At 39.8% G+C, this 13052-nt stretch overlaps 1 protein-coding gene across 1 annotated transcript in view; it reads left to right on the top strand.

Moving 5' to 3' along the window:
- Window positions 1-13052, top strand: part of IFT43 (intraflagellar transport 43) — a 57010-nt gene that overhangs the window by 29820 nt on the left and 14138 nt on the right. Inside the window, exons 4-5 of the mRNA XM_033142443.1 lie at window positions 1736-1771; window positions 2400-2446. Of these exons, the coding sequence (XP_032998334.1) occupies window positions 1736-1771; window positions 2400-2446 (83 nt within the window). The remainder of the gene's footprint in view (window positions 1-1735; window positions 1772-2399; window positions 2447-13052) is intronic.

The raw sequence follows: 13052 nt of genomic DNA, 5'->3' as shown, positions 1-13052 counted from the left end.
TCTAGGAAATGAGAAAAGAGTATTTCCCAGTACACAGAGTTAAAAAACTTCATCCTGTGAAATAGTCAAAGCAATCAGTAAGTGATGGAGTATCTGCTAAAAAGAAACCTGGCATTTAATTAACTTTTCAAAGTGCTGGTTCAGCAACCTCCATGTTTTACATTTTGAATATTGAACAAGCATCCCTAATCGGATCTGAATTAGTTCTGGGCTTGCTGGGGTGGAGAACGAGCGAAAGAGCAGCCTGCCATCTCCCCCGCCCCCTTGTCGCCCTGCCTTCTCCCTCCAACTTCACATTATTATGATGATGAACTCTGGGTAATTCAGCCAGATTTTGCCAGAACCACAAGGCGTCTGGCCCAGCCTTTTCCAGGGCCATGTAAGGCAGCTAGGTTAAATAGCAAATTCTTTGTTTATGAACTAGGGACAGCCGGGAGAGCCTCCTCTCTCAAGTGTTTGTACCTGTCACTAGTCTGGCATAATCTTCCTATAAGGATTGCAGATTCTATTCTTTTAAATTGCTGTTGCTTTGGGCTAGTGTTCAGGGGCAGTTTTACGGGGCAACAGAGAACCCAAATGAAAACTGTTTTGCCACAATTTTGTTGTGACACTCCTTGTACAATTGTTAATTCCTTTTTGTTCAGTAGCCCATCATTTGATTTGAGTTTTAACCCACTCACTCCATCTATTTATGTTTTCAATATATACCAGTAAATTTTAGAATATTGTATCTCAGAACATGCTCAATGACTGCCTTCCATCACTTAGCACTCCCCCCACCCATACAAAGGACATTGCTTTTTTAAAAAAGAGCAGCTTTCAGATGTTACAGGAGAACAGCAATGTCTACATGTGAGGCGTGACTTGTACAACCTCTCTACATCCCTTTAGTGTAAAGTGCAACATAAAAATTTGTGCATTTCCACCACACAGTTTGCATTTGACACAAGAAGTGTGAAAGAAGGCTGCATGAGTCATTTGTGCACCTGCTGTTTCTTAAGAACTTAAGAAGAGTTCTGCTGGATCACAGTGGCCAGCCAAATACCTATGGGAAGCCCACAAGCAGGATTTGAATGCAAGAGCACTCTCCCCTCTGGTGGTTTCCAGAAACTGGTATTCACAACTATGCTGCCTCTGACAGTGGAGATAGAAGACAGTCATCACGTCTAGTAGTTACTGATTGCCTTATGCTCCATGCGTTTGTTTAATCCTCTTTTAAAGTCATCCATTTTGGTAGCCACCACTGCTGTTGCTGCTGCTTCGTCATCACATGAAAGGCCTTGTTGGGCCTTAGAAGTGGAGGAAGTGCCACACTTTCCCCCTTGCTTTTTAAAACTTGCTGCACAGAGGGCACTACAAAAAGTCAGACTTTACTTAACAGGCTTCCATTTAGGTTTTATGAGCATCCTGAGTTATATCTAGATGCCCTCATCAACCAAAACACCAACTATCCGACTTTTAGAAGACATCTGAATGCAGCCCTGTTTAGGGAAGTTTTAAATGTTTGAAGTTTTAGTCTGTTTTTAATGTTCTGTTGAAAGCCACCCAGATGGGCGGGGTAGAAATCATCATCATCATCATCATCATCATCATCATCTTTTACCAGGATTACATTGAAATAAACTTTTCCTTAGGAGAGATTTCAAAAGAGTTGCTGAAAGCCCATTTCTCTACTGCTGCTTCCTTGCAAATATTCCTATACTCCTTTCAGCAATGGCCTTTTCTTGTATTTCAGGTCAAAAAAGAGACCCACAGAACAAGAAGTGGAAGAGTAAGTTTCTTGCTTCACCATCCACCACATTTCTGCATAAATATCAACAGAATCAGCCAAACGTGACATCTTTGTATTTTATTTTCTGTCTGTGGAAGTAGACCTTCCTAGTTTTTTGCTAATGCAAACCTGATCAACGTTTAGTTAGCTTTGCTCAGTGAAGTTTGGAACATATTCTTTTTTAAGTGCTCAGAAGGAATAGTTTAGTCTGACTTCTCAAGACTTCCCGAATCTTTAGATTATGAAGGCGTGATTTGCAAAACCCCTCAAAAAAACCTGTTTGTACATCACATTGTCTCTACTGCCACTGACATTGCAAAAGTTCAGTGATGGTGTATTTGGAACAGATACCAAGATTGCCTTCCTCATCATTCACAGGGGGCTGTATCCAATTCTGCCCCACCACCTTCAGAAAACTCTTTTTTCTCTAGTTTACACTTTTGCGAGTGGAACTGAGTGGAGGGAATTTTCACAATTTCCCCTTTCTCTTCCAGCCCCTCACATCACCTTGCCCTATTCTGTTTGTCTTTGAAGTTGTGCACAGCAGCCAGTAGAGTGAAACAGAACTTCAGGAGACATCATTTTATAGTTATGCCTCTAAGATTGTCTTCTTTATGGTTTCTTCTAGCCATCGCCTGAGACAGCAGAGCTTAGAGGCAGAGGATGAAGAAGAAGGTAAGATCCTGCATTCCTAACTGAATTTTTAAAAAGGATTTTAGGAGCTCAGCAGAAAATTTACCGTAGGTTTGCGTAAATGAAGTGGATTAAATTAAGTGGCTTTGTTACCCTTAGAATCATAGAATCATTGAATTGCAGAGTTGGAAGGGACCCAGAGGGTCATCTAGTCCAACCCCCTGCAATGCAGGAATCTTAACTCAAGCACTCTCATATCGTCAGAAAGCTCTTCCTGATGTTTAGCTAGAATCTCCTTTCTTGTAGCTTGAATCCATTGGTTTATGTCCTTCCCTCCGGAGCTGGAGAAAACAAGCCTGCTCCTTGTGTATTACAGGCTATTGAAAAGTTGGAATGAACTGATTATTAACAGGAAGGTGTATAAACACCTTGCAACCAAACCAGGATGAATGCTCAATAAATAGATTGTTTGGAGGAGCTCTGAGGTGCCTACATTTGTGTTCTGGAAGCCTTTTCAGTTAAGATTAAGATGGATGGCATCTCCCCTAGCAGAGGTGTCAAGTGAATTTAAGATGTTTAAGATAAAAGGTATTTCTTCTACTATAAGGCGCAAGTGGCATAGCAAGTGACTTTCTCTGCTACCAGGGCCATAGTGCTTTTTGTGTATGTGCAGGCATGTCCCATTTGTGGAACTCTGTGGGAGCATGCTCCCCTCCTGGCCAGTCACCACCAATTCAGGACAAGATGAGCATATATGTGGAATTAACACTTTTTCGCCCAGACCAAATGCTTCAGAATCACTGACCAGCATCAAATTCACCTTTGGCTCTTGAAGACTTTTGGTTGCCACCTAAAAAGTGAGCGAATAAAGTGTGTTTGATCCAGAGTAAATACCCACCTAAAAAGTATCCAGAATGTTGAAGACGGGAAGCAGCTACAGGAAATGTGCCTTTGCTGCAGAACTGGAGAAAATGTGATACAGACCAGTAGCATGAGAGCCTAGGGGCAGGACATGGGGAATTGTTTGAAGGGTTTAGCTTTGGCATTAAATAAGGCAGAAATTGTCTATAGAACTTGGATATTTCCCATTTATCTGTACCACTAACTGTTCCTATGCCTGTTGAACACCCTCATTTGCCTCCTCAAGGCAAGTCTTTCACACAACTCAAGAACAATACTGAAAGTCTTACAAAAATACCTCTGAAAATAAAGAGTCTGGCCCATTTGGCATCCTGCCTGCCTGCAAAGGATGGGCAGGTGCAGCCCTGCAATGTTCCGTCTGCTGTTTTCCTTCTAATGGCAACTGTGGTTTTCCACAGCTTCCTGACTGGGCTTCTGCTATGCCTGGTTTGCTGTGGGCTTCCAGCACCTAGGAACAGTTTTATCAGCAAAGAGAAGTGGAGAAATGTTCAAGGTGCTTCTGTAGAGAAACATTTACAAGGCAGCAGGAAACCTGGCAGGCAAGGACATGTTTTCTGCCAGCAGGTGCTACGTTTAACTTGAAATGACTAAATCTCAGTCCATGTGAGAACTGACCTGCAGGGTTAATGTCCACAAACACAAGAATAAAACCACCCAATCTTGCCTACAAAGAGAAGAGAATTTCACATATGGGATGAGGAACTGATCAATATGTGCTCATTCTCAAACAAAACAATGGGGTGACATTTGTTACTTGAAAGGTGCAAGAACCAGCTCACACAATATTAACAGATGTGAAAGAGAGAGAGGAATTCTCCCTGCCAGACTTAAAGTTATATATTGAAGCTGCTGCATTTTGTTGGATAAAGGATTGGATTATGATAGAGAACACAGATGTATTAGATTTGGAAGGTTTTGACAATGTTTATGGATGGCATGCATATTTATGGTATGACAAGATAACAGTTCATAAAGGATTTAAGAACCATATAATTAGAAAATGTTTGTATAATGTATGGATAAGATATAAAGATCTCTTAGAAAGAAAAACACCCAGGTGGCTATCACCTCTGGAGGCTAAGGCTAAGAAAAAGTTGAATATGGAGAGTAAATGCTTAAAATATGTGGATGCATTAGAGGAGCAAGAAGATGGATTCGGGTTAAAATCCTATGATCAACTGAAAGACAAATTGAATGACGTTGCAATATCATCAGATAAATGAAATGTTTAAGCAAGATAGGAAAAATGGTTTTATTATTGAAAAATCCAAACTAGAAACGGAGTTGTTGGATACAAATTGCAAAAATTTATCTAAGATGTATAATTTGTTGCTGGAGTGGCATACAAAAGATGAAATGGTGAAAACAGTGATGATTGACTGGGCAAAAGATATAGGACACGACATAATGTTAGAAGATTGGGAAAGGCTTTGGAAGGAGGGTGTTAAGTTTACCGCATGCTATCTGTTGAAAGAAAATATGATGAAAATGATGTATAGATGGTACTTAACACCGGTAAAATTAGCTAAAATGTATCATTCACATGATAATAAATGTTGGAAATGTAAAGAGAAAGAAGGAACATTCTATCATATGTGGTGGATGTGTCCAAAGGTAAAAGACTTCTGGGAAAAGATATATAATGAATTGAAAAAATATTTAAAAATACATTTATTAAAAAACCAGAAGCCTTTTTACTTGGAATAACTGGTGAAGAAATGCCCAAAAAAGATAGAAGATTCTTTTTGTATGCAACAACAGCTGTGAGACTACTGCTTGCCAAAAATTGGAAAACACAGGACATTCCGACGATAGAAGAATGGCAAATGAAGATGTTGGACTATATGGAACTGGCTGAGATGACTGGACGGGTCCGGGAACAGAAGGAGGAGACAGTGGAGGAAGATTGGAGTAAATTTAAAGTATATTTAAAAAATATTGTAATATTTGAAAATTGGAAAGAATTTGGAAGTAAGTTCTGGCTTAGGTTTATAATGAAAATAGCAAAAATGAAAAATTATGGTAGTAAAAATAGAGGGTGATAAGGAAGTTAATTATTTTTAGGATTTTTAAAGTTTAACAATGAATTTGAAAAACTGCTAAAGATGTATTATAATGAAATTCAACAAAGAGGAAGTCATGTAAACAAGTGAGGAAAGATAGGAGTATAAAAATCTTTATTGTGACATGTGATATATCAATATTGTTAATGTAAGTATGTTGTAGTTTTTTTGTGGAAAATGAATAAAAAATATATTTTTTAAAAGGAACCAGCTCACACAACCAATGAAGTGAAACTGCCAATACATGCAGTGTAGCTGGTGGTCTACACAGGCAGGTATACTTCATGGGTGGCATACCGGTAATTCTTTCCTGTCTTCTTCACTTAGAATGTAACTCTTTGGTTGGGGTCTGGATATTTTCTGTGTTCAGAGAGCATAGCATACTTCTAGTGGCACATAAATATTTTTCAGCACTTATTTTTAGTAATAAAATACTGTGCCAAAAAATTCAGAGCTCAGAACAATATAAGATGGTTTGTACAAATTAAACTGACTTACATGCCATATTCTTAACCTGTTATTTCCACTTCTGCAGAATTTACTAATGTATTTCTTTTTTTATAGTATTTATTAACTTTTTTCAAAACATCAACAAAACATATAAAATCAACCAGTACAACAACTACAAACACCACAAATACAAAAACAAAAACTATACAAACTACATAAATGCAAAATTAAAAAACAAAAAATTATTTGTTAAAAACTGCTTCTTTCCTTAACATTGTTGCTAGACTTCCACGCGTCTACCCTTCCTGCGTTCTTTGTTCTTCATCTTTAGTAATTTCTTTACATTGTCCAACCATATTTTCCAAAAAAGTCTTATCTATTTCTTAAATTGTATACTTAATTCATTATTTCACATTTCATTAACACTAAACATAATTCTTTATCTGCAGTCTAGTATTTCTTCCAAGTACTTCCTAAATTTCAATCTTACTATATTTTTTCAAATATAAATTTCTTCCATTCTTCTCCCACTGGGTCGTCCCTCTGGTCACAGATTTTCCCGGTCATCTCAGCAAGTTCCATATAGTCCATCATTTTCATCTGCCATTCTTCAATCGTTGGTAGTTAGTTCCTCTGTCTTCCAGTTTTTACCTATCAAAATTCTAGCTGCTGTTGTGGCATACATAAATACAGTTCTATCACATTTTGGGATTTCTTGGCCTAGGATGCCTAGTAAAAAGGCTTCTGGTTTCTTTTTAAATGTGTTTTTCAACACTTTTTTCATTTCATTATAAATCTTTTCCCAGAAGTTTTTTCCTTTGGGCACGTCCACCACATGTGGAAAAAAAGTTCCTTCTTCCTGCTTGCATTTCCAGCATTTATAACTTTGTCCATGATATATTTTTGCCAATTTAACCGGTGTCAAATACCACCTGTACATCATCTTCATGATATTTTCCGTAAGCATATTACACGCTAAAAATTTTATACCAGTTTTCCACAACCTTTCCCAATCTTCCAACATAATATTGTGCCCCACATCCTTAGCCCAATCTCTCATTGTTGATTTTACCATTTCATCTTTTGTATGCCACTCAAGCAATAAATTATACATTCTGGATAAATTTTTTGATCTAGGCTCTAACAATTCCGTCTTCAACTTAGATTTTTCTAACTGAAAACCGATTTTTCTATCTGACTTAAATACTTCATTAATCTGGTAATACTGTAACCAGTCTGTTACATTTCCTTTCAATTGGTCATATGATTTTAATCTTACATGTTCTCCTTCTTGTATCAAAATGTCACTATATTTCGGCCATTGTCTATCCATATTTGCTGTTTTATGGGCTTTTGCTTCTAGAGGTGATAACCATCTGGGTGTTTTCCTTTCAAGTAAATCTTTATATTTCATCCATACCTTAAACAAAGCTTTTCTAATTATATGCAATTTGAAACCTTTATGGGCCTTGATCTTGTCATACCAAAGATATGCGTGCCAACCAAAATCAGAATTTACTAATGTATTTCTAATGTGCTTCCATAGTCATGAAAACTAGAAACTAACTTACTTAAAAATCAAAGATTCTCAGAAATACAAATTCTGTCCCAGATACTGGGATTCACTAGGGAAGTCTGCACACATGAAAAAAATGAAGGCAAACAGTCTTCATAGAAGCATCAAATTGTAGATTTGGAAGGGACCACGAGAGTCATCTAGTCCATTTCTCTGCAATGCAGGAATCTTTTGCCCAATGTGGAGCTTGAACCCACGACCTTGAGATTAAGAGTCTCATGCTCTACCGACTGATCTTGTCAATACTTTGCTTCTTTGTGTGCTCAAGCATGTGTGTAAGTATGAACGTACCTAAGCATAAGCAATGTGTGCTAAGTCAGTAGGCAACATTCCTCTGCTACTTTTGCCTTGTTTCTATCCAAGTAAGTCCTCTTGCTCTGAGACTCAAAGAGAAGGTCTGTGGCTTACTGCACCATGGGAAGTCTGCTTTAATAGGATTTAATATAGTGACAACCCTAGGAATAATAAACTCTTGCAAGCAACAAAAATTGTTTAATTCCTAAAGGACAGGCCTGGTTGAACCACTTTTGGCCAGGGGCAATTGGGGGCTTAATATTGTGTATGTAGCAATCTGGGTGAATTGAGAGAGAGGCATTTAAGGGTAATTGCTCAATTTTCTATCCGTGTCAACAGGGAAAATAGGCAGAAGTGGCTGAGCTCAGCACAGTAATAGACCTGGATGAGATGGAAGATGCCAGGCTGTTAGGTGAAATGGAAAAGTGCTATCTGTTGAGCATTTCCTTCCCAGAGCTAGGTGCTTCTTCTAAGCTCAGGCTGCTCTATAGACCTACATAAGGGGGGGGGGGGACAAGGATTTTGAAAGGGGTGGTCCCTGACCCTTCTCTGGAGGTTGAACCCAGCATTTTGCTTTTGTTTCCCTTCTTGTTTTTGTAACTGCAGGTAAGTGGTCAGTTCCTGAGTGGGTAGTTCTGGGCATCACTAGAGGTTATTCTTCCTTCTTCCCAGACTCTTCCCTCTGATTCCTTGTAATACCCAACTTCATCCTTTGCACAAGTGTCCCACTCTCTTATATGCTTTTTGAGAAATAGAGCCAAGAGAATGCTTTTTTAAAAAAGAAAAGTAGAAAGGAAAAAAAAGGGATTCTGTTGTTTGGGGTTCGGTTGACCCCAGGAACGTAATTATGGGCAGGCCAGCCTGGTACCTCATGTGAGTGGTGTTTTGCCCCAATGCAGCCTTTTTGTTATTTTACAGAAGTCAACGGTGGCCACTCACTTCTCCAGAAGCAATTAAAGCACTGTGCTTGGGAACAGGGTTAGGATAGAAGCAAAACTCCCTCCATGACATCAATCTGTGTGTCAGGTATTGGGCGGCGGGGAGGCAGATTTAATGTCTCTGATGAGTCTATAAATTTCTTTGCAACATTTAATTTCTTATATGTATTTACACATGGGGCCTGTGATGAAATGTTGCACTGTAGAGTGTTTTCAGTGTTCCAGCCAGTTGGCCATGCCCCAGTGGCGCAACAGGCCAGTGCGTCTGGCTGTTACCAGAAGGTTGGTTGTTCACCCCAGGATTCCTGCATTGCTGGGGGTTGGATCAGGGTCCCTTCCAACTCTACAATTTTACAATTCTAAGATACTCAACCCATTCCCCCTCCCACTTGTTTTTCCTCTTTCCTCCCCAAGTCCTTCAGGATGCTCAGTCCTCATTGGGATGATTTTGGATATACACCCACACAAAAACCCACCCACCCACCCACACAAGCCCCCCACTGTAAATATTTTGCTGTACTTCTGAAAACTGGATCTCCACCCAAGTCTGCTGATACCATGCACCATCTTATGCATGGATAATGTTGTTTTGCCTACCTGAATATAAAGACAAGCTCTTCAAGAATTGAGCCTGCGGTTAGGATGTATTATTACATTTAATTCCGTCATGGAACTCAAGGTGGCATGTTTAGGGTTAAAAGGCAGATTACCATCCAGGTACTATTACACAGACCCAGATCTGCATAGCTTCAGCAGAGCTGCTACCTTAACTGCCTTCATGCCTTATTGTGCCTCCTCTTTGGAACAAATTGGCAATGATGACTGGTGTTGAGGCAGATGCAAAAGGTTGACCCCTTTCTCTGGCATACCAGTGCCTTGGGGCAGATTCTGTCTGTGCCTTAACTAACTACCTGATTGCAGTCTCTATTCTGTCTCCTGTAACTACAGCCTGCCCTACTGACAAGTGCTTTACTAATAAGTAGCAAGTTTGGGATTGGGGTCTGATTTACAGCAGAACTCAAAACAGGCCACTCCAAGCTGAATCATGTTAGCAGGAGCGTCCTACTCTCGTGTAGGACCCTGGCATGTTCCCTCCCTCCTGTTTGATCGTTCGGGAGCTTCAAAAGCTTTCTTCTGTCCGAACATCACAGCGACTTAATGCCAAAAAGCATTAGCACACTCAGGGATCCGCAGAGTCTTCGCAGCATGCGTAACAGACCTCAGCAACTCAGCATTTTGGCTAATCTACTTTATTTACATATAAACACACACGGAGCACTGCAACATGGCTCCCTCTCTCTCTAGCAAAGAGAGAAAGAACAAAGGACAACAGTCACACTTCACGGAACACAGTAACACAAGCATCCTGTCTCCGTCACTTCCCACTCTGTGGAATGAAAACATACACCGTCATGTGATAGATAACAATACCATGAATGCAGACACGGGGAATGAATCTCCAAGAAATCAGTCCTAAAAAATACACAATGAAGTATTATAGCTCCTTTCACTAATCTTAAAAATTGAGATCTCAAGACAGATAGGAGCCCTTGAGTCATAAACTAAGAGTTGTTTACAAATAACAGGGTCCAAACTTTGGAGGGGAGCAGGACAGTATGGCTAAGCAATGAGACTTTTTGTAGCGTTAAGATTCTGAGGTATAGAGCTGGTGGGTATTGGAAGGAACTGTGTAGGAAGAACACCGAGCATTGGTGAAATTAAGATGAGAAGTGAGCAAGGAACAAAATGGATGGACTAAGGAACAATCAGGTCAGGTGACAATTATTTTTGCACCTTTGAATTTGGCCAGCCGCAAATTTATACTAGGGCATGTGCATGACTTTGGATTGCCACCAAAGTTCTGGCCCACACTGTTCTAAACATGGCATTCTGTTTAGCGAGGACTGTAGTTTGGACAGCAGGATAGGTTTGTAATAGCATTAAAGAGTAGTTAGAGATCAAAGGATGTCACCGGGCAGGCAAGCAGTGAGGATACTTACAAAGACCTTGACCTAAGGTTGATCAAAGGGAATAGATTGTGGCTGTAACCCACTTTGAGAAGACTTGTCTTGAAAACCAAGATACAAATACATTAAATACATGCAATGAAATGACATAAGTGTGTAGGCACCAGACATTAGTGTGGTGCTGCTCTTTTGGAGTCCCTTTCTTTACAGAGGGGCTTAGTGTTTCCCTGGAAAGGCCAAAGTGGTACAATGCACACTGTTGAAGTAATGGTAATGGGCAGTGATAAGCATGCCTGCTTCAGAACGGGCTTTTGGCATGCAATGCTTTCCTGGCACAATTCTGCGAAACCCTAAATATACAGTCCTATTGCAGCTGTGATTGTTGAGTCCATAAGTGTAGTTGACGGACTAGGTTTACCTAAAAGACCCTTTAAGAAAAAGCTCTTGAAATATGATTACAGAATTGAGACGCCATCATTTGAAAGTGCCTGAGGCAAGCTTCTTTGAAAATTGCAGCTGTAGAGGGACAGCAAGAGTACCGCATAGCCCTTGATTGTAGCGTTGTTCCCTCAGGACCTGCTCCCCCCCCCCCAGTTTCTCATCTGATAGGACTGAGAAAGAAAGCAGCAGTTAGGCTCTTCGTCTGCCTTATGAAAATCCGATTCCAAGTGGCTGTGATCAAACCCAGTTGGCTGTCAGCTGTGGTGGCCTCGTGTGCAGGGAGGGAGGGGGCTTCTGAGGAGTTTCTGGATGTGGAAATGTCATGAGTGCTACCGATCAAAGCTGCATTTTTTAATAAATATATATAAGATTTTTAAAATAAAAAAACCTAAGGAATTTAGCATAAAAGAAATGTAGTTTGTCTTGTTTTTTGCAGTGGAGCATGAAAGGGATTAAATAGAATCAGACATACCTACTCCCTAACATAATTCAATGAGAGGCTTATAAGAAACTTCTTTCTTGCCTCATATTAAGGCAAAAACCACCAAACTGGCATTACTGAAGGAAGTTTTCTATTTCTTCCATACCCTGTGCACTCTACTCAATGTGCAAAAAGACTAAACTGTAGGATAAAACTGTATAATAATGATCACCTCTTGAGTTTTGTCTTAAAAATGAACGTGGGCAAGAATTACAATGTCACATACAGTATATGCGTATTTTGAAAGGATGGGGAAAGCCAAGTAGTTGTGCTGAGCATGAAACGACACACAGATGAACAAGGAGAAGCATTAAGAACAGCATTCCTAGGTCAGATAAATGGTCCATCTCGCCAGTTCCCCTATCACCAAAGGCAGTTAGTGTCACATTCTAGTGAGGAAGTCTATAACACAACATTGGCAAGATCTAGTATTGGGCAACGTAATGTCTGAACAAGTTGGAACTGCAACAAAATGTTCCAGAGTGGAGTTCGGTATGTCTTAAATACAAATAGAACACAGATACTGAAGGCAACAGGCATGATCCAGTTGTAAACCAATGGGAATAAGATCATTTAACTTAACGAGTAAGGCGGAGCTGTCAACCTTCCTTTTTTTGCAATGGGAAACGGCGCTGGAATAAGGGAATTTCCTGCAAAAAAAGGGGAAGTTGACAGCTATGTAGTAAGGCCTTTTGATTGCTTACGATCAAAATTGTCAAGACACCTGCAGCTCCATTTGTTCATTTCCACCATTGCTATTCTGACAGTCAGGAGTACGGCCACATTCCTTTTTCGACTCTCTTTGAGTCAATTCACAGGACCAAATTACAGTAGCAGCTTAAAAGTGCAGTTTTGAGTCAACTCATGTTGATTTTGGCACAAGTCACTTGAAGTAAATCTATAATGCACAATGAGAAACCTGCTTAAAGGGGCTGAATGATGGCAGTGAACCCAAGTTGAGTTGCAGGCAGGGTGTGGGATGTAGCAGATGAATGAGCACTGAGTTCTGGACTCTTGGTGTTTCCACACTCACAACATGGTGATTTGATCTCTTGGGTTTTCTGCATGGAGCTTTTGCGTTCTGATGACGATTTCTCCCATCCTTTTCTGGTTTGGCAACCCAGATGTTTTGGGGCTGAATTGCAGTATGAGTTCAGATATTCAAAAAGGTGCACTGTAATACATCATAGTTTATTTCTTGCCCCTTATTTTGCTTGTCTTGTGGTAATGCATGTTTTAAAATCCCAATGCCTTGTCTGTTTAGTTGGGATTATTTTTTCAAAGACTTTGCTCTTAATTAAAAATCAATTTAATCACTTAGTTTCTCAGTCATTATTTCAGCTCTCTGAGTGCTTTCTGCTAACTCACAATCTGTTTCAGAGATTTGAACAATTTGTACTCTCTGTAAAATTTCCACAGCCCCCCCCCATTGCTTACCTTTTCCCCAATTGCTTACCTTTTTCCACTGTGACAATAAACAACTGATGCCTTACCTCATTCATTGTCTTTCATTTTTA

This window comes from Lacerta agilis, chromosome 1 (genome assembly GCF_009819535.1).
Source record: "Lacerta agilis isolate rLacAgi1 chromosome 1, rLacAgi1.pri, whole genome shotgun sequence".
Lineage (NCBI taxonomy): Eukaryota > Metazoa > Chordata > Lepidosauria > Squamata > Lacertidae > Lacerta > Lacerta agilis.
The sequence above is the reverse complement of the archived record's forward strand: the minus strand, read 5'-3'. Positions and strand labels throughout refer to the sequence as shown.